This window comes from Octopus bimaculoides, chromosome 26, assembly GCF_046866305.1.
Source record: "Octopus bimaculoides isolate indiv1 chromosome 26, ASM4686630v1, whole genome shotgun sequence".
Lineage (NCBI taxonomy): Eukaryota > Metazoa > Mollusca > Cephalopoda > Octopoda > Octopodidae > Octopus > Octopus bimaculoides.
In genome coordinates, this window is record NC_142953.1 from 15,114,358 (window position 1) to 15,141,656 (window position 27,299).

Here is a 27,299-nt window from a genome sequence, read left to right on the forward strand (position 1 = left end):
TTTGTGTTCTTTGCTACATTGGTTTCTATTAACCCATTTATTCTATCAGAAGAATTTTTATTCATTAAGATAGAAGAAATACACATAATTATATATATATATATATATATATATATATATATATCAAAAATTTAAATAAGAGTTTTGACGCTAATATCCATTTATATTGAAGTTTATTACTTTATATAGAAATGTTGACATAGGTAATAAACTTCAATACAAATGGATATTAGCATCAAAACTCTCATTTAATTTTTTTATATATAACCAAGGAGATTGATCCATAAGGAGTCTACTATAGACCTTTGTGGACGAATTTTTGCTATTTTGGTAACAATTACATATTTTATCTCACCAATACATTGTGGAGATATCATTATATGAACATATATATATATATATATATATAATTTCCAGAGCAGCTGTCTGGCTTCCATGCTAGTGGCCCGTAAATAGCACCATTTGAGCGTAATCGTTACCAGCGTCACCTTCTAGCACTTGTGCTGGTGGCACGTTAGAAAATCATTTGAGCGAGGTCGTTGCCAGTGCCGCTTGACTGGTTTCCATGCAGGTGGCACGTAAAAAACACCATTTTGAGCATGGCCATTGCCAGTATCATGTGACTGGCCCTCATGCTGGTGGCACGTAAAAGCACCCACTATACTCTCGGAGTGGTTGGCGTTAGGAAGGGCATCCAGCTGTAGAAACTATGCCAGATCAGATTGGAGCCTGGTGCAGCCTTCTGGTTTGCCAGTCCTCAGTCAAATCGTCCAACCCATGCTACCATGGAAAGCGAACGTTAAACGCTGATGATATATATATATATATATATATATATATATATATATATATATATATATATATATATATATATATATATATATATATATAACACTAGCAGTATAACCCGGCGCTGCTCGGGATTAAGCTAGGATTATTAAATGATTAAGTCCTTTATTTCAAACCAAAATAAGTAACATCGACATCAGATTTGAGCGAAATCCGTTGAAATTGGTTTGGCTGAAAATGGTTTGCTGGCAATTTGATTGGGAAATCCCATAAGGAATCAGTTTATTGGTTATTTTCACTTATTGACTATTTTTTTAAATGTTGCATTAGAGATCTGCATAGGAGAAGGTTGATCTGAAGGTTTGCATTGGGGATCTGGATTGGAGTAACTTAGGAAAGCTTACCAACAACCTTAACCAAAAAATAAGGAGCCTATCCCTTCTATGTTAACTCTAACCCTAACCCTAAACCCTAACCCTAACTCTGACCCTAAAACCGTAACCATAACCCTAATCCTAATCCTAACCGTAACACCCTAGTGGAAATCGTGCGGGTGTTAATCTGAAAAATTACCAAACCCTTTTTGTGGTCCGAAAAATGGGTTGGGGGGTGGGGTGACTGACAAATTGTTACATACGTTTTTGTTTCATAGTTGTGAAATATAAACAAAACTCTTTCGCTCCCAAAGTAGTATATGTGCGTATGTGTGAGAGTGAGAGGGGGGGGGGAGAAAGATGAACGATTTAAAATAAATAAATGATTTAAAATAAATATATTTGAATTGTTGTGTGAGAAAGTATATATAATCTTATTATAGAATATAGTGTCTTTCAAAAACATCTTATATTTGAAACTATATCTCATGTTTAAGAAAAAAATGCATTTTACTCTGTCTTCCTTAGCTACATTTTCTTTCGTAATACGCTTTGTCTCCCTCTTCCACTCGTTCGTTCCTTTTTTTTTTTTTTGTTAGACGCTGTCTTGGTGAGAGAAATTTTTTTTCCTTAGCCGCTTTGTCTCCCTCTTCCACTTTTTAATTTTTTTTTTTTTAGACGCTTGGCAAACACTCTGTTTCTCCCCTTGTCACAAACACGCTATTTCTTTCTTTCTCTCTTTTTTCTTTCTCTCTCTCTTTCTTTCTTTCTCTCTCTTTCTTTCTTTCTCCCTCTCTTTCTTTCTTTCTCTCTCTCTTGCTCTCTCTCTCCTTCACGCGCGTACGCACAGATTTGACTTCGCCATGTCAACAAACTTCAAAATTGGTAAAAGTTTATCGATTTTTACAGCTATACGCGGGTGCCTCTGTGAGAAAAAGTTGACAAAAACACAGATAGGGTCATGAACAATGTCCTCCTAAAATTGGAGCGACATGCGTGCTACTTTGTGGACGTGCATAACCCACATCACGTACACACACACACAAACATCTTGTGTTTTATAAATATTGATATTAATAATAAAAAAGATTATGAGTTGTACACCCACAAAATATATTTTATAGTTATATGTAGCATATTATAATGACCTACATCCTCAAGGATGACCAAATGGATGGACCCTAATGAAGCTGCACCAACAATATTGCAAGGTCACAGGTGCAATAGTGAGTAGTCACTACAGTGGAAACACGTGTAGATCATTATAATACACTGTGTATAATTATAAAATCAATTTTGAGGATGTACAAATCTCCATACTCTCCACAGTGACTAACAGCTAATTGCAGTCACAGACGTTAGATATTAATCCTTGTGGAGGTTAGCCGTTAACTGGAACTTAACTGAGAGCTAATACGGTATCCGCCCGGATAATAATATATCCCTCCAAACGCTCATATTGATACATATATACACACATACATGCTGTACACTACCAACACATGACACCTAATGGTTGTTTTGACCTCTTTGGGAACTCATTTCTATGGTACCTAGCCAGTCCTGGCATCCTATTTCTTGATGAACCTAGGTTCTATTGAACCCTGTAAATAGTTTGTCTGTGTCTCTGTGATAGGCTTCTTTCGGTTTCCATCTACCAAATCCACTCATAAGGCTTTGGTTGACCTGTGGCTATAGTAGAATACACTTGCCTGAGATGCCACACAGTGGGACTGAATCTGGAACCATGTGGTTGGAAAGCAAGCTTCTTACCTCACAGCCATACCTGTATGTATTTTGTCCAACTCGCAAATGCCTTAACAACAACATTAATGATAAAACCAATTCATTAGTTGTGTAAACATTCATTTAATCTCAACTTGAAACCAAAGATTAGAAATGACCAGGAATAAAATAAAAAATGAAAATAAATATAAATATGATTAGAAATATATTAATGTAAAATAAATAAAACAAGAAAACAGGAAGGCCTTCCTAGTTTGACTATCACTCCTTACACCAATCCCCCTTGATCTGGCACTGTGTACATGGCATTATCAACATCATCATCATCATCATTGTCATTATCATTATAATTCAGAATGGCGTTGTCTTTATGTTATTTTTTTAATATAGCCCACCCCTACACATACACACAACTACACCCCACACACATGCATATATACATACACACAAACGCACAATCAAACATTGTCTCATGCACACACACACACACACACACACACAGGACCACCGGGTACATATTTGTGTTGCTGTGATAATTCTTCTTCCTGTTGATTTATTCAGTAACAAAACATAACCAAACAACTTTGAAGTGTTTCTGGAGAAGAAACCAAAAATCCACAGATCTTTCTGCCATTTCTTGGGCCACAGTCGGCACTTAATTCATCTCAAGAGGCACCAACTCTTTGCTTCAGATGTAACTCCTTTCTTTAGGGACCAATTATCTGTCTTCAAAGCATTCAAAGGTGACATCTCATTCTTTCAGGAATTATTATTATCATCATCATCATCATCATCATCATCATCATTATTATTATTATTATTATTATTATTGTTCAGTAGTTTTATTTTTATAACGTGCTTTCACTTCACTACCGAGCGCAGCTCTGTGTGCCTTGGATATGTGCTGTGGTTTGCTGTGATGCTCTTATGGTTACTGTATTGAAAGTGTTTTGCGTAGGATGTGTGCAGTGCCCAGTAGTGCAATTTTCTGTATGTTATATATATTTTTAAGTCCTGGTGTTTTTGTTATGTATTTGTCTGAATATTTTTTTATTATACCTAAGGCACCTACTATAATAGGAATTGTTTCTGTTTTTAGATTCCACATTCGAGTTGCCTCTATTTCCAGGTCTTTGTATTTTGAAAGTTTTTCCATTTCTTTTAGGGAAACGTTGTCATCTGCTGGTATTGATACATCAATTAGAAAGCATTTTTTTTCTTCTTCGTGATCTTTGACAACTATATCTGGTCTATTTGCCTTAATTTCTCTTATTATTATTATCATTATTATTATTATTATGTTTGACTTTTGCTTTGTGTTTGTACAAGTTGACTTCAAGTCTCACCCAGAGACCCTAAGAAACAACAAATTAGAAGTTCATGTTGGTGTTATGCCTAGAGTGTCATATATTTGGTTTTGCACTTAGTATTGTTCTAGAGAATGTTTAAGAAAGCATGAGAAAATTATAAGTTTGTTTTAAAATTTGGGATTACATAGGCTACTAGGATATGGGCAGTTCCCATGAGTACTATCTTTTGAATTTCTGCCATGTTGGGGTTTCCTGGTATCTGAGATAAGTAGGAATCAACCCCTTTTGCTATCATTACTGGGGCACCTATGACAACAAATATTGCTTTAGTCTTGAGGTTCCACATTTTGCCAATTTCTATTTCAAGATCTTTATACTTGCTTTATTATTATTATTATTATTATTATTATTTTATGTTTGACTTTTGCTTTGCATTTGTACAAGTTGGATCCAATTCTCACCCAGAGACCTCAAGAGACAACAAGTTAGAACTTCATGTAGGTGTTATGCCTAGGGTACCATATATTTGGATTTGTACATAGTGTTGTTCTAGAGAATGTTTAAGAAACCATAAGAAAATTATGTGTTTGTTTTAAAATTTGAGATCACATAGACAGTATTTTACGTAGGATATGGGCAGTTCCCATGAGCACTATCTTTTGAACTTCAGCCATTTTGGGGTTTCCTGGTATCTGAGCTAGGTAGTAATCAGCCCATTTTGCTGTCATTCCCAGGGCACCTATGACAATAGGTATTGTTTTAGTCTTATTATTATTGTTATTATTATTATTATTATTATTATTATTATCATTGTTGTTGTTGTTGTTATAATTATTATTATTATTATCATCATCATATATAAATACAAGACAAAAGTCAATAATTTAAAATCAATCAATGATCACACACATTTGTTATGTTAAAGAAAAGAAAAAAGAAAACAAAAAATGCCATGCAAAAAAACTCAAATTTATTAAAATTTTTTTGTTTTGTTTCCTTCCAAAGAAATATTTGAAGAATTCTAAGAATGGCTCTTTTAATTGGAATGTTGTTAATGTGTGCTGGTGTGACTAAGTTGACCTTTGTTAATGCTGGGGTGGACATTGGTCAAACATCAGTCCAAGAAATCAGTGGACAGCAAGTAGAGGTGGCCACCACAGGAAGACTGACCGACATCATTTATTTAGATGTTTATTCTTCAATAAAGGTGAGTTCAACAGGTTTATCACACACACACACACACACATACAGATATGCATTGGGTCTCACATATACACAGTCAAACACACAAACACAAACACAGTATATCATAAACAGTTACATACACACACATACAGTCTCACACACATACAAACAAACTATCTCTTACACATATACACTCTCCTAAGCACACTCACACACAAACACACATAGATTCACAGTCGCACACACCCACTTTCTATCTAATCAGCCTCTGTAATGACCACGCCTTCTCATGACTCAATATCGACCATATCAATGTATGTTCGTTTTGTTTTGATGTGTTAATCCATAAATGGCTCTCCCTCCTCCCATTTCTGTTGAGAGTAGAGAGAGAAATAATTTATGATGTTCTGAGGGTGAATCGCAGGTCAGCCTTGATCACACATACCTATAATCAAAGGATTTCCAGTCATGACCTTCCTACCTCTTTACAGACATGCTACATCTTGGTCATCATAATACAGTGCATCCTCTTTTTGAATAAATACTATGGTGTGATTTGAGGGGAACTTGGCTGCTATTTCAAGGTTATGGTGGAAGATACTCATCTTAATTTTTAGAGATGCATTGCATATAGAAGCATCTAATGGAAGAAGAAGACAGACGAGGCATTTAGTTAACCTTTAACCCTGGCAGAAAACACTTACTCATGGTTTTGGGCATTAGGCTTGAACCCAGATCCATGCGGTTAAACGCAAATGTCCCAATCCCTGTTGACATGTCTACCCAATCAAGTATAATGAGAAATATTTACTTTGTTATTTTGCTGTTTATTTTATAGATTTTATCTTTTTTCGTTTTTGTTTGGTTTTTGCTTTGCTTAGAAATTAAAATGTGAGAAAAATAAGATAATTCTCATTGGAAAAGATGATTCGTTGGGCCGCAACTGGACCGCAGGGCAGATTGTTGTTGGTGGACCAAAATGGGAATGTTTCCTAAATTCTTTGAACCCTCACCAGAAAGGGATCTATGGTGCAGTGACCCATGTCAGCTTTGCTAATCATCGTCGAATTAATGTATTCATGAAGGAAATAAGGTAAAGACACATTTTGAGTTATCTCCCTTTGTATTATAAAGACAAAATGTCAGCAGGGTTGACTTTTACTTTTCATATCATTCTGGGGCAGATGATGATGATGATGATAATGACGATGATGATGATGATGATGACAATGATGACAATGGTGCTGGTGATGACTATGATGATCGTAATGACAACTGACAATGATGATAATTGATAATGAGAATGGGGATGATGATGATGATGATGACAACATTGATGAACGGTCACCACAACAATGACAATGACAGTGGTGATGACAACGATGATTAGATCACTCATAATGACAACTCTGAGAATGACAATTACAATGAAAAATAACAATGATGATGATGACAACAATGATGATGATGACAACAATGATGATGACAATGACGATGTTGATGATGATCATGAAATAATGAGGATAATGACAATAACAACAATGATGATGATAATGGTGGTATATGAAATTTTAAAGTTAAATGTATTTTCATTCATTTTGCATTGATATACACACACACACACATATATATATATACATATCTATATACCTACATACATGCATATATATATATATATATATATATATATGATTAGAGCCTGGTGTAGCCATCCGGTTTCACCAGTCCTCAGTCAAATCGTCCAACCCATGCTAGCATGGAAAGCGGACGTTAAACGATGATGATGATGATGATGATATATTTAAAGTAAAGACTATTTGTCATCATAATATGGCAGTCTTGGTTGGGACGAATGCTACTATTGTTTAACTCCAGTAAACATCGTCTCCAGCTGGCCATAAGACACAATATCTGTGTCCTTATATTTTCAAACAGGGGAGTTCAGCATCCCCAATCAGTACAAAGCAATATCTGCAGGCCACTGTAGTTTCTGGGTTATTTCCCCTCCTCTGCACAGAATAACTGTTCAGCTAAGGTGGCGCTGCTAAACATCTGTTTGAAAATATATATAAGTGGCACACAATCACTTATCTATTTAGTATTTCTATTTATTAAGGCAGCAAGTATTTCGTCTGCTGCTACGTTCTGAGTTCAAATTCCACTGAGGTCGACTTTCATCCTTTCGGGGTTGATTAAATAAGTACCAGTTATGCACTGAGGTTGATGTAATCGACTTAATCCCTTTATCTGTCCTTGTTTGTCCCCTCTATGTTTAGCCCCTTGTGGGCAATAAAGAAATAAATATTTCTATTTATATATATATATATATTTATTTATTTATTTATATATTTTTCCAATAAATTCAATCTTTGCACTATTTTTAATAAGTTCCTTGGGTCTGTTTGAAAACACCACCACCTTCTCCATCCATTTGAGACCATCCAACACCAAACAGTCAGCTTCCATTCAACCAACAACTCACCAAAACACTTCTGTCACATCACAAAATGTGGTAACTTTCCTCAACCGATTTTCAACCAGACCATTCCACCTGATCAAATTGAAGGACAGTGATGATTTAGTTAAGATTCTTGATGACGACTACAACAACAGCAACATTTCTGGAGCAAGTATGGATCTATCAGTCAAGGTTTCAAACTGCGAAACAAGATCCAATATATCTTTTGATATGTAAGTTGGTGGGGCAACCGTCTCTCTTTGCAATTTTCTCTGCTTGTATTTAAAAATTATTTATAATAATAACGAGTTCTTTGTATACAGTGCTTAGATGCATTACAACTGCTCAAGTGTGTGTATGTATGTATGTGTGTATGTATGTATGTCATTATTCAGTCTATTTCAAGATTTCTTGCCAATAAAGAAAGAGCCGGTTTCTTTCTCAAGATTGGCATTTAGGCTGTGTATTACATATTCCAGTAGTTAACATATGTAGGCATGTGTGCATGTATGTATGTGGGTATGTATATATGTATGTATGTATGTATGTATGTATGCAGTGGCAGACTGGCCAGGTTGCCAGCTTGCCCAATGGCAAGCAGGCCCCTGCATCTTTAGAATCCATATTAGTATCTAAGGGGCCCATCCCCTCAAGTTTGAGGATTTTTTATTCACTCCTGGAAGAATGGATTAATTGTTTCAGCCTGGCTGTGTTTGTAGACAGTTGGAAAGAATACTTTTAACAAAAAAAATTAAATTAAAGCATTGTAGTTGCTGGTGGGCCCCCTTAGTCTCCTGGCAACCAATATTTTTAGACCCAGTCCACCACTGTATGTATGTGTATGCATGAGTCTACATACGTCTTTGTAAGTATAATTTCTTTGTAGGGAGCTGGTCATTGCCAAAGACCCGGAAGGAATAAGTTGTGTCAAATCCTTTTATAATCAGGTAAGTGCTACTCAATATGAAATCAGAAAACACAAGGTACTTAACCAAACAACCTCACACAGCTCCACGTGGTATAACTGGACTCCACAGCCATCTAACCATTGACTCTGCCTCTTACCACTCTAACCATCAAATCATAATTAGTTTCCAATCTAGCCATGACTCACCCAAATATTCTTCCTGTTTTATGTTCAAACTGGCCAGATCCAGCCTCTCACACCTACCCAACATTTATAATCTTAAACACAGACAGTCACATGATTGAAATCTGAAAGCCACAAGATAATACATGATTAATCCAAAATAATGTGAATAATAAAGATTAAATTTAAATGAAATAATCGGAATGCTAAATGGTTAATATTTCTTTTGATTTTTAAAACCATTTTCTCAGGTGAATGTCAGTTTGAAGTCATTGCTGGAATTAAATACAGAGATATTTAACAAGACTGCTGTGAAGAACATCCTCAATGGATTCCAACCAAATTCCCAAGAATTCTTAACTGTTCCATTAACTAATTCATCTGGTCTGCCATCAATAGTTCTACAAATAACTGTCCAACTAGAATCAAGTCTCAACTTCAATGTTTTCGCTGCTCCTGGAAGAAGTCATGTGACCACAGTGGTAAACTCTATGGCAGATTACACAACAGGTAAGGAGTGGGTGGGGTGGGGGACATATATTCATCATGTTTATTGTTGTTGTGGTTGTTATTGAGTGAGAGAGCATCAAAGTGACACGGGTACAAATATATGGAGCTCGATATACCCATGTTGACTACCCGTCTGATAAGGGTGCACAAGGCAGATGCATCATAACCACGTATGCACGACATGGTGACCACATATCAAGATAAACTGCACATGACCATGCAGGTGAGGCCCAGTTACAATTTTGGGGTGGGGAGGTTGAGTAGCCCATCCGACTCAAAAGGTCCCTGAATAAGGTTTGTTTAACGAGGGTGAACAAAACACATCTTTCCTGGGGTGAATTATTCAAACCCCAAAGAATTCCTCTCAACACATAGGTATGATTCTCCTCCACTACTTCTGCTTGTTATCAGAGATGAACATATCATCAACCACGAAGGGATATACCCAACTAGTTAAAATCATGCAGGCGACAAGCAAATCTGTGGTATTGAGCAGAATATTTGCTGTAGCCCATCTTTTATGCCAAGACAAAACATGTACGCCATAGCACTTCCAATTAGTTAAGATCAGAAGCATGAGAGCCACTGCCTGTCATTGCAGCAGGACATTTATTATTATTATTATTATTATTATTATTATTATTATTATTATTATTGGGTTGAATAAATAAGTACCAGTTATGCACTGAGGTCGATGTAATCAACTTAATCCCCTCCCTCAAGCTACCCTTGTGGCAAAAATTTGAAATCCTCATTATTATTATTTACCATCATTGCCATGTCATCATCGTCATCGTCATCATCACCATCATTACCCTCTTTTAGTGTCTATCTTCCCTGCTGGCATGGGTTGGATAGTTTGACAAGATTCTGTAAGTCAGAGTGAGTTCAAATTCTGCTGAGGTCGACTTTGTCATTCATCCTTTTGGGGTCAATAAAATAAGTACCAGTTGCGTACTGGGGTCGATGTAATCATCTTAGTCCCTCCCCTGAACTCATTGGCCTTGCACCAAAAATTTGAAGCCAATATCTTGTTGCATCTTCGGACAATCATTATGCCAACAATAACACATGCACTGATTCAAATTCATTTCTTTATTATTATTAGTCAATTGGCTAATTATTTAAGCAACTAATAAATTGTTTGATTAATCATTCAGTTTATTGATTAATCAGTTGTGTCAGTCAAAACCTCATGACGTCTTCATTGACAAAAGTAGATCTAGAATAGAGGGGAAAGACATTGAAGAAGTTATGATTATGGCAAAAGGCCTTTGATAAACACAACTGATTAATTGATCAGCTAAGCGATTAATTGAACAATCTATTAGTTAATTGATTAAATGATTAACCAATTGACAAATAATTTTAAAAGAAGTGAAATTGAACCAGTGTGCGTATTTATTATTATTAGCGTGATGACCCTCCCAAGACACAACAAAATCTGTTTCAACACATGAATTCAGATCAAGAATCTTGAAAATTAAATACAAAACTGAAATAATTATTCTAAGTTTCTGATTGTTTTAATGGCAGTGATGGAGTACGAGAAGGGTAACAGAAGTACACAAGATGTGAAAGTTACCGATTGGCAATTAAGTAACGAAACTCGTGTACAGGCTGATGCACAACAGGACATGAAGATGCTAATGCAGTTCTCACATCAGGTTAGTATATCTGTGTGTGTGTGTACATATATGCAGACATAGCTACATATACATACATACATACATACATACATACATGTATATGTATATATACACATAAGGGTACTGAAAAGGTTTTGGCTTTAAGGATATCACAAAAGGCCTGGTTGGAGGCCTAACCTTCTGAGATCTTTTACAAGGCTTAGAAAAACTGAAGAATTGCTGCAATAAGCGTGTGAATCTGAGAAGGGAATATGTTGAATAAAATGATAATTAACTGATCATCCTGTATTTTCTTTTATCCAAAACCAAGAACTTTTCTTTTCCCCCTCGTACATATATATATGTATATCTATCTATCTATCTATCTATCTATCTATCTATCTATCTATCTATCTATCTATCTATATATATATATATATATATATATATATATATATATATATATATATGCATACATACACAGACGCACATGTACACTCTCACACAAACACACACACTCATATGTATATATGTGTGCATATATATATATATGTGTGTGTACAAGTTATTTTTCGCTTGTTACTTCCAGTTGAAATTCACAGCTCACCTTGGTCTGTTCATGGATAAGATGTACCCACTTCACACCTTTCCGGTAGAGATCAGGTAAATATCTGCAACAAATCTTTATATTTCTTGGGTCATCACTCCAAGAAATGTATGTGAGTGTGCATGTGTGTGTGTGTGTGTGTGTGTATATACATATTCATATGTAATATATATGTGTATGTATGTATATATATATATATATATATATACTTGCGATCTGACGAGTAGCTATATTTTTGAATAGAATTTATTTTCGATAATTTCAATTGATTTTAATCGATTTAAATTTCTTTTCTATTTGAAAATTGGTTATGAAACACGTGTAATCTTTTTATTATATTTATCTTATGATATTTACTTTACTTTATATTATACTCATTTATTGTGCTTTTAATTATTAATTTTTCTATATGTGATAGTGGATTTTCATCGATGAGTTCTTGAAAATTGGTTATTTTCCCTAAAACTATATATATATATATATATATATATATATATATATATAATTATCCATCATATGCATGTATATGTGTGTGTGTGTGTGTATCTCTGTGTGTGTGTTATTGTGCATTTTTATGCATATAAGGCATTTCCTGCAAGGAATGGCTAACAGAACCTTCTTTTCTTTTCCACAGTTCTAACCCTAATGTTGAAGTAGAATCTAAAGCCGCTGGGCCGGTTCGCTCCACAAAGATCACATCAAAGCTTTCTGCATCAGTATTAACCACATTGGTTACTCCGCAACACGACGATAACTCTACAGAAACTAACATGTAAGTAACATGTATATACACACACACCTCCATGGTGCACGTATATATTTGGTGTTATATTTTATATTTTGTTGTTGCAGAGAACAACAAAAAATAGAATCTCAAGAAGTGACAATCGGTGAACAAATGTTGTTACATTTGGAAACAGCAGAATGTCATCACAATGGTAAAACTGAAACTGACCAATCATTGAAGATGACAGATATATGTGCTGCCACCTATAGCAGAAATACCAACAAGAAAAGTAATTTAAAAAAGTAAATACCATTCTTCATTATTTCTCATTCTCTTTTCTGTCTCAGATTTGTTATGACCCTGTATAACACAAATTTTGTCCTTGGGTAGCAACTGTTATTTCCTATTTGCTGACCCCTAGAAAGTATGAAAAATGGCTAATATTTCCTTCAAACTCTGCTTTGTTACATTCATTCAAACTTTAAAGAATCTCTCTAAACACATGGCTATGATGCCCCCCACCACTACGCCTGTTCATGGTCAGAGATGCACATATCGTCAGCCACTAAGGGACATGCTCAAGTAGTTGTGGTCAAGCAACTGACAAGCAAATCCGTGGTACTGGTCAGAATATTTGCTATAGCAATATTTATACTTCAGCAACTCAGCACTGAATCTGTCTGAAATGGAAAATGGATCAGTTTCGAGACATTGATGTCCAGGTTACAAAAGCAAACTTTGAAGGGAATGGTAGACATTTCCTTTGATTTCTAGATAGAAGCAAATAGGAAACAACAATTACTGATCAAAGACAAAAAAATGCCCCCTTATTGTAACCCCTGGTACCCCTTTATTACAATCTTTAATAGCCTCTTATTATAACATTTAATAACCCCTTATATCTCTTTATTATAACCCCCAATAACATCTTATTATAATCCCAATACCCCTTTAATATCCCTTTATTACCTTCATTATAACTCCTAATTGTCTCTTATTATAACCCCAAATATGTCACCTTTAATTCATTAAACATGCATTGCATAATATAGCCTAAGGTACATGATGCCTAATTAATTAAACTCACATTGGATAATGTAGCCAATTCAACTTACATTGGATAATGTACACAATGCCTAAGCTGAAATTATGATCCTAAACAACAACAACAACAACAACAGCATCACTACCCATACTGCTTTGTTCTTATTTATTTTCAGTCTGCTTTACCTTCTTGGAGATGACATTGTCTTCATGTCAGAACTAACAAATGGAACTTGGTGCCAACAACAAGGAAGAAAGTGTCAGGATTGTTTCAAACATTCAGTGAAGAATTCCAAGACAAACCAATGTCCTGATAGAATGGTGACACCAAGATTGGCTTTGCAACTCTCAAAACTTGTCCTCATGTCCAGGCTTACCTGGCCAAACAGTAAGACCAATAAGTATATTTTTTTCTCTTATTTTTATGTTTGTTTTAATTGGTCCGCATAAATGATTCCTTGGGCAAATGTCTGCTTCTAGACCCTTCGTTGACCAATATCTTGGTAATGGAATTTGGTAAACAGAAATAATGTAAAGGCAGCAAGCTGCTAAACTAGCGAGCTGCAAAACTAGTCAGCCATGACAAGCAAAGTTTAGCAGGGTGTATCTGGAGGGCTACTACAGCCATCTCCTTCCATCTAGAATATCAAAAGTTGGCAGGTCAGCTTATTAGATATGATATAAAGTAATGAGAGACTAAAAATACAATAATCTAGGATGGTTAAAACTGCCTCTCCTAAAAAATCATCTTCAAACTTCTGGAAGGCACCTTGTATATATATGTATCTATGTGTGTGTGTGTGCCTCTGCCGTTCATCGTTTAACGTCCGCTTTCCATGCTAGCATGGATTGGACGATTTGACTGAGGACTGGTGAAGCCAGATGGCTACACCAGGCTCCAATCTGACTTGGCAGAGTTTCTACAGCTGGATGCCCTTCCTAACGCTAACCACTCAGAGAGTGTAGTGGGTGCTTTTATGTGTCACCCGCACAAAGGCCAGTCAGGCGGTACTGGCAACGGCCACGCTCAAAATGGTGTATTTTATGTGCCACCTGCACAAGAGCCAGTCCAGGGGCACTGGCAACGATCTTGCTTGAAAATCCTTCAATCTCGCTCGGAAATCCTTCGATCTCACTCGTGTATATATATATATGTATGTATGTATGTATGACAATATTTTGTCTTTTGCAGGAAAGCTGATTGTTCTGAAATCCTGGACTGAAGCTCCACCAGCAAATCCCCCTCAGTTACCAAATAATAAAAAGGATTCTTTGTTCTATGGTGAAGCCAGAGCAATACAGATTGGAATAAGTAAACCCATTGATGCTAACAATCCAAACAAGGGGTTGTCGCTGGATAAAAGCCCCACCACACTCGATGTGTTGGGAAAACTCGCCCTCTGTGCCGACTTCCAATATGTCCGACAAGTGAAAACTGATGCTTACTTAGAACTGGCCGTTTGTATGGAGGAACCCCCAGAAAAATCTGATTCCAGTTCAGAGACTGAGGAGGAAATATCGGACAAGAAAATGTTTATGACTTCAATGAATGCCACAAGTAAGATATTTCATTGAAAAAACCTGTTTTGAGTTTCAGACCATCAAAATAATCCTCTCACCTATAAGCGTTATCAACGTTACAGTTAATTTTAGCTTTCCTGTAAATGCCACTTATAACCCCCACCCCTCCCTGAGACACTCCTCTCTCTCTCTCTCTCTCTTTCACTCTCCCCTGCCCCATACTGATATTTACCATTGACCACCACATGATGATTATGATGATGATGATATAAATTATCTTGAATATACTTTGTAATTGCCTTATATTGCAGGCTCTGATATCAGTATGTGTGATGACCTGTTGAACAAGCCGTTCCGTGTTGGATTCACATTCCCAGAAAATATGACAGCAGATGAAGTGTGTGGCCCTGTTGATGTTGCAAATGACCGAACCAACACCAAAGACTATTCCAGGTGAGTAATCCCTGCGAGAAATTGTAAAACATGAAACTTCACAGAATCCTTGTAAACGTGTGGCACCAAAAAGGGCTCAGTGTAGATTAGAGCTTAACTTTTTAGCACCGAAACCAGCCACATCCAGCTAAAATATTTTTCCTGTTTTATATTTGAACTGGCCAGATCAGACCTCTCACACCTATCTTACAATGTCATTCTAAGAATAACAATCATCAATCTCTAAAAGCTATGAGATATTTCATTGATGGCTTGTAGGGAGACCGTATTTTGTTATGCAGCCCTAATATAAAACAAAGTATATTAAACACTTTTATTCGTCAATACTGTGTTCTACTGTGTTAGCAGTGCTATTAAATCATTTGTTAAGGTTATCCAAGCCTGTTTATATGTATGTATGTATGTCTCTTCTATTTTTTAATTATTAGAAATCTTCCACTGAGGTGGGAACCAGTATCCAACAAGGCTCCATCTTTGGGATGTAGTTAACATAGACAAATTCACATTTGGAACTTGAGAAAAGTCTTGCATATTTTTACTGTTCCACTCACAGATTGCACTTGTAATGTATGAACTATTTGGTCAATTTCTCTTTCTGAAAACCCCAGTTTATCCAGATTCTCCTTTAAGCATTTACTAACAAAACCTAGTGCTCCGATTATTGTTGGTATGAATATGAATTCATAGTCTGGATATAGTAGCTGGCGGTTTCGAAGCAGATGTCCATGGCCGCAGTTTAACGACTGAAGTAAAAGATAAAGGAGAATTTAATGATAACAGGGTGCAATAGTGGGGAATGGAGGGGGGTTAAATAAACTGCATTTCTGGAGTTATCTCCCCTGCATTACTTGCTCTAGTTTGAGCGTTAAGAACAAAGATTACGAAATTAGAGTCAATTTTTGCCGACCCAAATTTAGTATTTTCCCTGTCGGTCTGTTTTTGCCAAAGAAATAAACAAACCAACACCTGTTGTCAGTGGTGACAGGGGTAAAGCACAAAGACATATATATACGACGGACTCCTTTTAGTTTCCATCTACCAAATCCACTCCGAAGGCTTTGTTTGGCCTGTGACTATAATAGAAGACACTTGCCCAAGGTACTACACAGTGGGACTGAACCCAGAGCCATGTGGTTGAGAAACAAACTTCTTACCACATGACCATATTTTTTGTAATTATAATTTTAAAAAATCAAGTGTTGAGAAGAAAATTTGAAGTAAATTTATTTTGTGAAAAACAAAGATAATCGTTTTGTTTTTATCATTTTGGATTTAACGATCTGTATTGTTCGTTAATCAGTTTAATCCTTTTGCTATCATATTTCTGCAGAAATACACTGTTATGTTTCAATTAATTCTTAAAATGAATCAAGAATTTAGTAAAACCATTTTCTCATTATTAATCTGGTGTTTAAAACTTAGACTAATATAACATTTTAATGGGAATCTTTGTGGTTCTACCTTAGACTAGGGGCAGTCTCATTTGGATTGGTACCAAAAAGGTTAATGTTTGCTTTTTCATACAAGTCTGGCCATCTTGTCTTTTTCCCTGGCATGATAAACCTTAGACTACATTATAAATGTGTGTCACTTCTGATTTAAAACAGTGGACGTCGTCCTTTTTTTTTTTTTTTTACCTTTTGCAAGTTTCAAACATTAGACTGTGGTTAATCTGGAGCACCAGCTTGTCGCTGGTCCTATTATATCTCTTTATTTTATGTTGTGTTTTTACAGTTTATACGTGTACCCTTTTAACGATATCGAGTTTGAGTCAGAGGGACCGTCAAAGAATTGGTGTGGAAACACTCTAAGATGTTGCAGAGACGATTGCAGTCGAGCAAGTGCAACAGATGAACCTTGGGAATGGTGCAATAGACGTGTTATGAGTCGACGTCTGGCAAGTCGTCTGCGAGAGTTATCTCGTTTAATGAACATTTGGCTGCAAGGTGAGTTATTACAAGATGAAATTGGTGAATTGAAATGGTGGCGTCACTGAAAGGAGAAGCATTCTATGATATGAGTAAAACAACCTTGCCAATTTTTGATAACATAAAAATGATGCTGACTATTTCTAGAGGAGGTGATAATTTTAGAACAGGTAAGGATTATGGCAATTTCCAGATGACAGAAGATAAAGAAAAAAAATTCTTTTACAGTTCAAGTTCTGTACAAATATACTCTAACACCTCTTAACTATTTTCTCTCTCTTTTTCCAACTGGGGTAGCTATGTATCTCTTCTACAGCAAGACACCTGTTTCTGTCCCTTTATCATGCTTTAACTTCTCATCACCTGGCTCAAAGTCACCTCCCCAAACACAACCCCCCACCCCCACAGAGTTGAGGGTTTCACGTCTTGTAAGTTCCTTGGTCACCTTACTAATGCTGTGCCTACATACAGAGCACCCAATGCGCTCTGCAAAATGGGGGACATTAGGAAAGGTACCCAGCCATAGAAACCAGGTCAAAACAGACAATTGCAGCTTGATGCATCCAACCCATGCCAGCATGGAAAGCAGACATTAAATGGTGATGATGATAATGTTGATGATGATGTATACACATACCCACATGTGTGTGCACACATATAGTCTGTGGGTACCTTCTGCCATAAAAACTATACAGCTAAGTACAGTTACTATAGAGATGGTTGAGTTGGAGGTAAGCTGCAAAATATTTTCAATTAAACTAAAATTACAAGTGGTGCAATAAGATCAAAATATATCTGGCATTGTCTCCTTGATGAGGGCAAATAAGATGGGAACAGGTCGAAAGTCATTGTACCCTTGCTTGCTAATGGACATCATATTTCTCTTCTAAGCATAAAAAATTTTTATTTTCTATGTAATTAATTTTTATTTTCCTGAAATTATCTCTCTCTTTTCCTTTCTGAGTTGCCATTGGGTGTTTGTTTTCATTCTCCAATTAAGAGGCAAACACCATTTGGTGCTATTTTATGGAATGCTGGAAGATTCTAAATTTACAGGACTTGGGTTATTTCCCTTAGCTTGCTGTTTGTAATTATGAAAATTGTAAATCTTTTCTTCCATTTGCTAATAACTAATGCATAATCTTCAACTCTAATCCCTAATACTTAATCCCCAACTTCTATCATAAGTCCCTAACCGCTAGTCAATGATCCCTAATCACCAATATTACCTTTGATCAAAAAATAATTATTATTTTTAATTACTTTCCAGCAAAGAAACCAGCTCTAAAAACAGGTAGGAAAATCATTTCTTGTTGTTGTAAATGTGTGTGTGTGTGTGTGTGTGTGTGTATTATCATCATTAACCCTGAAAGGATGAAAGGTAAAATTCTGCCGAGGTCGACTTTGCCTTTCATCCTCTCAGAGTCGATAAATTAAGGACCAGTGAAACACTGGGGGTCGATGTAATCAATTCATCTCCTCCCCCAAAATTGCTGCCATTGTGGCAAAATTTGAAACCATTATTATTATTATTATTATTATTATTATTATTATCATCTTCATCCTTGAATCCAAAGCTTTAAGTATCAGGCTTCCATTTGTTCAAATACTTCAATAATAGACACCATCGAACCCAGTTCTGATTCAAGAAGCTTCAGCTTCTCATAAAATATCTTCAAATTTATACCCTTTTTCTTATGTATTGATTTTGATTTTCACCTTAGTTATAAATACACTCACCAGTCCATATGTGTGTGTGTGTGTGTGTGTGTGTGTGTGTGCATGTCTATATATGTGTGTGTGCAGTTACATCCTGATAAAGTAATGTTATATCTATCTGCAGTTATTAAAGTCCTAATGAGTCATAAAGAAGCTTCGGAATACAAGCCCAAACCTGACCAATTTCATCCCTTGTACACAGAAGGCAGGTAAGCAATTACAATTTTCCTTTTAGGTATTGTTTATGATGTTGTTAACCAGCAACATGTTTAAACCTAGAATCTACAAACACTCACACTCAAGCCTCCATCAAAACAAAAACGAAAAACTTCCAGACACCCAACATTATATATTGAGTTAAAAATAGTTAGTAACCATTTTTACCAAAATATAATGAATATAGTTCTTTTCATTATTTCATTTTATCTTTATTGTAGAGGATTACGGCTCACAACAACAGCAAACCCGGGATTATACCTCCAGCAACTTTCTTTATTGGCCATATGTGCCAGTTTTGACTATGTCTCCTATAGTAGCCATTCATTCATTGAAGTATTTGTTAAGAAACAAGCTGGCTGGGTAGCAAACGAGGTGGATTTTCTCAGCCAGAGTTTACTAGTGGTTCAACCACCATTTTCTCAGTCACAAGAATATGATTATCCAAGACCTCTCCAGTCAGAATCTGGGGCAAGTATGTTATTTGATGGGTCAAACAAGATGACAAACCTCTCTCCGAATTTCAAAATAAAAGACTTTCTCTTTTCCAATGTGCGTTATTTCCGACTTGATCCACAGATTTTGACATGTTTAGAAAGAGTTAAGGAAGCTTTCCCAGAGAAATTCCACATCACACCTAATGGTGCTTATCGTTCATCAACAGCCAATCTCCTCAACCTAAATCACCGCCATATTGAAGAACTTCACCGATTCCAGGCAGGAAAAGCAGTTGAATTGACAACAAAAGACAAAGATTCAAACCATCTTTTACTTCTGGCAGAAACAGTCATCCGACAATGCAGTCCGTCGTTACGGGCAGTTGATTGGTCTCTCGGAATTGGACTTCACAGCAGCTCCATCTATGTGGATCTGAGGCCACAAAATGGAAAACATTTCATAAAAATATGGAATGCTGGAGGAAACAATGAAACTTTTAGACAGCTCAAGAAATTTTCTGATGCTGCGCACACAGGTATGGATTGGAATTGAGGTTGGTATGTAAGACTGTTCTGTGTCAGGTTAACAAATGAATAGTTGGGGATGTTAGAGAGGGAAGGAAGAATAAGCAGACAGACAGGTTCACGTGTTGACAAATGAAGGATTAGTGTCTCAAAGGGCAGCATACACAAAATATTATACATACACAAAATATTATACATACACAAAATATTATACATACACAAAATATTATACATACACAAAATATTATACATACACATGGTGGTTGTCTACTCCTTATATAGAGTCTGACCACCTCTTATATTTACACCTTAGATTCATCATGGCGTCTGATGTGGTTTTTTAAAATCCAGACAATGTATTGAAAAGGCACCCATATAGATTGAATATCCGATTTGGACCACCAAGAAGCTTTAGTTAAGTTCTGATCTTTGTGGATCTTAAAATGTCTTTTGAGGCCTCCATTAGATATTTGACTTACCCCTCCCCCAAAACTTCAGATCATGTGCCTATAGTAGAAGAAAGAATTATTATTATTATTATTGTTGTTCAGTAGTTTTATTTTTATAACGTGCTTTCACTTCACTACCGAGCGCAGCTCTGTGCGCCTTGGGTATGTGCTGTGGTTTGCTGTAATGCTCTTATGGTTACTGTATTGAAAGTGTTTTGCGTAGGATGTGTGCAGTGCCCAGTAGTGCAATTTTCTGTATGTTATATATATTATTATTATTATTATTATTATTCAATAGTCATTATTACGTGCTTTCACTGCACTACCGAGCACAGCTCTGTGTGCCTTGGGTATGTGCTGTGGTTTGTTGTGGTGTCCTTATTTTCACTGTATTGAAAGTGTTTTACGAAGGATGTGTGTGGTGCCTAGTAGTGCTATTTTCTGTATGTTATATACACTTGTTAGTCCTGGTATTTTTGTTATGTATTTGAATATTCTTTATATCATAACTAATGCGCCCACTGTGATATTATTATTATTATTATTATTATTATTATTATTATTATTATTATTAGCTCTATTACTATCATTGTTCGTATCACAGGTGGTTCTTTGATATCATCGACTGACCTGGAAGAAGCTTGCAAGAAACCCATTCTGGGGGAAGATTTTTATTACCTTTCTCTCTACTCAGAAGGAACTGAGTAAGTTTTTCTCTGTTGTTTCAAAGATGCTTTCTAATGGTTTGGTGTGATGGCAGTGGTGGTGGTTGTAGTGGGGACAGAGTCACTGTATTTTGGAAGAGGAACGTTTGGCTGAAGATAGATGAGACCAGCTGGCTTAAAAGAGCAGAAACCATTCAAATAGTTTCAATCAGTCAGGTTCAATAAACATGGCTACTCCCTGAGAAAAAAAGAGAAAAGGAGAATAAATCAATGATGAGTATGCTATACAAACATGCCTTGTTACTGCTGTATCTTAACATGAAACTTGCAGTAGCTCAAATGTAGATACTGAATTTATTAAATAATATTTATCACTTGCTGGATTTACCTTTTTTTGTCAATCCTACCAAAAAAAGGCAAACAATACATTGTATATAATATATCATATATATATGTTTGCATGTGTGTGTATGTCTCTCTCTCTCTCTCTCTCTCTCTCTCTCTCTATATATATATATATATATATATATATATATATATATATATATATATAATTTAAAATACGAGTATTTGCATATTTTTATTGATATTTAGCAGAAGCAACAGACTGATTTAACAGAAAAGTGTTTTGTATGCTGGCCCTTAACACATGAAACTCTCAGCCTTTGAGTCACTCTGTTGCTTCTGCTTAACATTACTAGCACACTGTTGTGGCCAAAAGTTTGAAACAAAGATCTGAAAATTACAATTTTTATATTGAATGCCTAAAGTTATATATTTGAATCGAATTGTACTTTAGCATAAGAATTTCAATTTCTAAAAAAATGTTCCAAACATTTGACCACTACTGTACGTATGTATATATGAATGTATGTATGTATGTGTGTCATTGTTCAGTTTTATTTCAAGATTTCTTGTCAATGGAGAAAGAGTTGGTTTCTAACCTAGATTCAAGGCTCCTTCATTGGAATTTCAACATCAACAAGGTGTTTTGTTTGTATGTATGTATATTTAAGCAATAAACTGGAGCATTCCAACAAATGATTTTCATGATATTTATTCTGCTTGTGTTTCCCTTTAACGACCTGGTCCCTATCACCATGGCAATACAGTAAGCTAATGATCAGTTCCATGGGGCCCTGTAATCAAAGAAGTCATTGTTTGCCAAATGTGATGAAAGTGTTAAAAACTCTCAGGTTTGTCTCACTGATACAGTTTCATGAACTATTTTCAAAGTGACTTCATTTTATTGAAAGTAATCCTAGACTTTCCTTCTCTGGCAGTTTCTGCACCAACAACAATGTCAAAGAGCAAGACGTGTGTAAATCTACACAGGCTCAACGTGAAAAAGAAACCTCAACATTTATAGAACGGCTGATCTCTGCTGCCGGTGCCAGTGCTATGGATACAAGTGACATAATGGTAGACACCAGAAAATGTTTGGTTGACAATTGCGGTGGTTGTTCTGGATCAGGTAGAGTTTAATTTGGTTTTTGAATTATTTTGACTTTTCAATCAAAGTAGCTCCTTGCATCATTTTGTATTGTGTCATCATCATCATCATCCTTTAATGTCCCTTTTCCATGCTGGCATGGGTTGGAAGGTTTGACAGGAATAGGCAAGTCATAAGACTACACCAAGCTCTGCTGTTTGCTTTGACAGGGTTTCTGCAATTGGATGCCCTTCCTAATACCAACCACTTTACAGAGTGTACTGGGTGCTTTTTATGTACCACCAGCACCAGTGAGGTCACCAAATAACTTGCGTCATAAGAACCCTCAATGGAGAAAAACTCAATATATATATATACTTCAGAATAAAGCATTACTTGAGTACAGAGCATAATATGAAATTAAATAAATGACAAGAGAACATTGGCTTACATTTGAGTGTGGTCATTGCCAGTGCCGCCGGACTGGCTCCCGTGCAGGTGGCACATAAAATACACCTTTTGAGCATGGTCGTTGCCAGTACTGCCTGACTGGCCATCGTGCCAGTGGCATGTAAAAGCACCCACTACACTCTCGGAATGGTTGGCGTTAGGAAGGGCATCCAGCAGTAGAAATTTTGCCCGATCAGATTGGATCCTGGTGCAGCCTTCTGGCTCGCCAGTCCTCAGTTAAATGATGATGATGATGATGACAATATATAGATATATATATGTATATATATATCATTTGCCATGTTGGACTGCTGAACTGTACAAGTTTTTTCATTCTCTCTCTGTTTATTTTCTCTTATTCCTTTCTGTTGAAGAGCATAGGCTCGAAACGTAAAAAACTTTTTCATTTTTTCCGAGCGTCAAACTAATACACCTGCTTATTGTTCATACACCCGTCTTTGTCTTTTGTTTTTCTATAAATTTCAAATACACACACACACACACACACACATATCTATATATACTTTCCTTTACAGGGACAGTGTGGTTGCAAAAGACTCAAGCTTGCAGTCAGCTCCTACGGACATTCATGAATAAGGCCAGCAAGCCTTTTCCCAACTTACACAACACCGTCGCATTCTACAGCAGCACAAATACCAACAGCATGGTCCACCATTTGGCCTGTGAACAAGGCAACATCTGTATTGAGACAATCCCTCTCTATGCGGTCATTGGTAAATATCAGCACCTCGCAGGAAAGAGAGAAAGAGAGAGAGGGAGGGAGGCAGAGGGAGAGTGAAAGATGGGAATAGAGAGGGAGAGAGAAATAGAGAAGAGAGAGAGAGAGAGAGAGAGATACAGAAGAGAGAGAGAGAGATACAGAATAGAGAGAGAGAGATACAGAAGAGAGAGAGAGAGTGCGAGAGGACACTTTGTGAATGTAACTGGGAAGGAGAAGGATGATGAAGAAGAGGAGGAAAGAGAAGGGCATAGGAGGAATGAGAAGAAGAAGAGGAGGAGGAAGAAGGGGAAAGGAGGAAGGTAGGAATGCTAGGGGAGGGGAAGGAGGGAAGGCTGTAAGTGAGGCATCTATATTCGGTTGGGTGTTAGTGGGAGGAGACTGGTGTGGGAGGAAAATTGGTTTCATTCCTCAAGGAAAATTGGTTTCCTTCCTTGGCTTTCCACTTTCTTTATCTCTAACATTATCTCACACATTCTCTGTCTTTCTCTTTCAAATGTACACACACACACACAGAGCCATGGTGGTTGTCTGCTCTTTATGCAGAATTCTGACCATCTCTTGTACTTACACCTTAGATCTATCATGGCGTCTGATGTGACTTTTAAAACCAGACATTGTTTTGAAAAGACACCCACATAAATTGCATATCTGCTTTGGATCACCAAGAACTGCAGTTAGGTTCTTTTGAGACTTCCATTCGATTTTCAGACCTAATGGCAACACAGCCATAGACTCACATATACATATATACATACATATGCACACAGCCACATACATACACTAATATATGCATAGATACATACACACATGTGTGTGTGTATATATATGTATGTATGTAACTATCTATCTGTCTATCTATAGACAGATACATATGTACATACATACATACATACATACATATATACATGCATACATACATACATACATACATACATATATACATACATACATACATAGGCAGACAGACAGGTGGACAGATGGATGGTTGAACAGACAGACAGACAGACAGACAGATAGATAAATATGTAGATAAGGTAGATAGATACATAGACAGACAGACAGATCAATACAGTTGTAGGAGAATGAACTGCAGTGGTTTTGTTGTTTCAGAGCCTCTTCTTGACTCCAAGTACAATGTTAAAGAGAGTGAAACGGTAAAGGAACTGCTCTTTGGTGGAGATGACAATCCTTCCCCTCTGATGGAACTCTTGGAGCAAGAACTTGCAATGAGAGCCTCGGGTAAAGTCATCGTGTTTCTGGAGACGGACAAAGATGTTGATGTTCTTCGAAATGTCCTCAAGGTAAATGGCTACTTCTGTTTGTTTGTTCAACTCTTCATCGTTGTCGTCGTCGTCATCATCATTGCCGCCACCATCATTACCACCATCACAACCACCACCACCTCCACCATCACCACCACCTCCACCATCACCACCTCCACCATCACCACCACCTCCACCACCAGCACAACCACCACCACCACCACCTTCAGCACTATCAGCAACACCAATGCCACCATCACTGCCACCACCATCCCCGCTCGTTTTTACTTCAGTGCTTTGGAGCAATGTAAAATGAAGTCTTGCCCAAGGACACAACAGACTGGCTGCTTCAGGAATTGAACTCTTGACCTCTTGAGATATATATATATAAGCAGAAGGACCCAGTTTCATTCAGATTATAAACTCAGACTTACTTAACACAGTACTCTTTTCTTACTCCCTTGTATTTGCTGGAGTCAGGTAGAATTGTTTCAAGTGCAGTCTTGAAGTTTCTAATCAGGCTTTTTACTGTTCTTGTTGTTGTGCAGCATCTTTTACGGAAACACTACAATGGTCATCCTGATGCCAGAAATGTTCTTGTACCTCTCTTGCCCTTCTTGTTGAGAATCACTCGTAAAGTATATTTGTAGGAATTTTGGATGCTAGCTACACATACACACATGAATGTGTACAATACACTGTTGATGAGTATTTACATTTTAACCGCTTTTATTTAAATCTAAATCTATCTATCTCTCTAGCTATATTTATTTATCTATATCTATCTATATCTATCTACCTCTCAGCCTGCCTATCTATCTATCTATCTAATCTGTCTGTCTACCTCTTTATCTATCTATCTATCTATCTATCCAATCTATCTCTATATATCTATCCATCCTATCTATCTATCTATCTATCTATCTATCTATCTATCTACCTATCTATCTATCTAGCTAGCTAGCTAGCTAGCTATCTATCCATCTATGTGTGTGTGTAGCTAGCCACAGTTGCTACATCAGACATCCATGTGTGTGTGTAGCTAGCTGCAGCTGCTACATCAGACATCCATGTGTGTGTAGCTAGCCACAGTTGCTACATCAGACATACATGTGTATGTCGAGCTAGCTGCAGTTACTACGTCAGTACCAGAAATTAACATTGAAAAACTTTTTTAAAGAAGTTAATCTTATATAAAGCAATATTATTTATTTTTGATAAAAAAAAAATAAACCAAGACCATTTTATTGTATTCCAAGTCAAACTCTTCATGCACCCCAAGTATGGGACCAATTCGGGCAGCCGTTTTCATGTGAAAAACAAACACACACACAGAGATTTATTTTATATATAAGATATATATGTGTGCAGTGCAAAGCTGAATATAAAGCAAGCAGTGAAGTAAGGGTGGGGTACTGGTGCCTCAGGCTTCTTTCAGTTTCCCTCAACCAAATCCTCTCACAAGACTTTGGTCAGCTTGAGGCTATAGTAAAAAAAAATAGTTGCTCAAGGTTCCACACAGTGGGACTGAACCCTGAATCATGTGGTCTGTTTAAATGCTAAATGGTTAATTACAGAAAAATGTCATCTTGTTTTGCAGATTCTGATGATTTACAACAACAAAATAGACAACGTTGAATTGTATATCAGCAAGAATATGACAGAAACCAAGATTTCTGCATCTCTGAGAAGGAAGTTGAATGTATGGAGCAGCAGCACTTGCCCTCGCTTTAGCCGGGTTGCTGTAACCCCTTTCTCTATATCAAAAATCCCAGCAGAAAAGTTACGTCGCAGTGCGGAAAAAAGCAAAGCAAGAAATGAGCGTAAAATTGCAGCTCAAAATTGGGAGATAGACTGGTTAGAGAGTCTGTAATATTTGATATTAAACATGATTAGGAAGTTGTTATAAAGATTATAAGATCATACTAAACAGTTTTTAATTCATTAAGTATAATATATATATATATATATATATATATATATATATATATATATATATATATATATATATATATATATATAAAGTTATAAT

General features: G+C 36.4%; 1 protein-coding gene across 3 annotated transcripts; it reads left to right on the forward strand.

The window, feature by feature from the left end:
- Positions 1-1,985: 1,985 nt before the first annotated feature.
- LOC106872581 (uncharacterized) lies at positions 1,986-27,191 on the forward strand. Of its 3 annotated transcripts, none has more exons than XM_089342779.1 (22): positions 1,986-2,048; positions 5,225-5,426; positions 6,286-6,497; positions 7,793-8,095; positions 8,749-8,809; positions 9,204-9,462; positions 10,999-11,129; positions 11,680-11,753; positions 12,332-12,469; positions 12,550-12,726; positions 13,645-13,856; positions 14,661-15,026; positions 15,301-15,442; positions 17,177-17,388; positions 18,641-18,664; positions 19,214-19,298; positions 19,527-20,278; positions 21,321-21,420; positions 22,665-22,855; positions 23,800-23,997; positions 25,116-25,306; positions 26,868-27,191. In XM_089342779.1, the coding sequence occupies exons 2-22, from the start codon at positions 5,247-5,249 to the stop codon at positions 27,138-27,140; spliced, it is 4,281 nt and encodes a 1,426-aa protein (XP_089198905.1). In that variant the 5' UTR covers positions 1,986-2,048; positions 5,225-5,246; the 3' UTR covers positions 27,141-27,191. The 3 variants fall into 3 exon arrangements, with proteins under 3 accessions (XP_089198905.1, XP_014775101.3, XP_089198906.1); XM_014919615.3 differs by lacking the exon at positions 1,986-2,048 and adding an exon at positions 3,469-3,652; XM_089342780.1 differs by lacking the exons at positions 1,986-2,048; positions 22,665-22,855; positions 23,800-23,997; positions 25,116-25,306; positions 26,868-27,191 and adding an exon at positions 3,469-3,652 and having other exon boundaries at positions 21,321-21,554.
- The last annotated feature ends 108 nt before the right edge of the window (positions 27,192-27,299 follow it).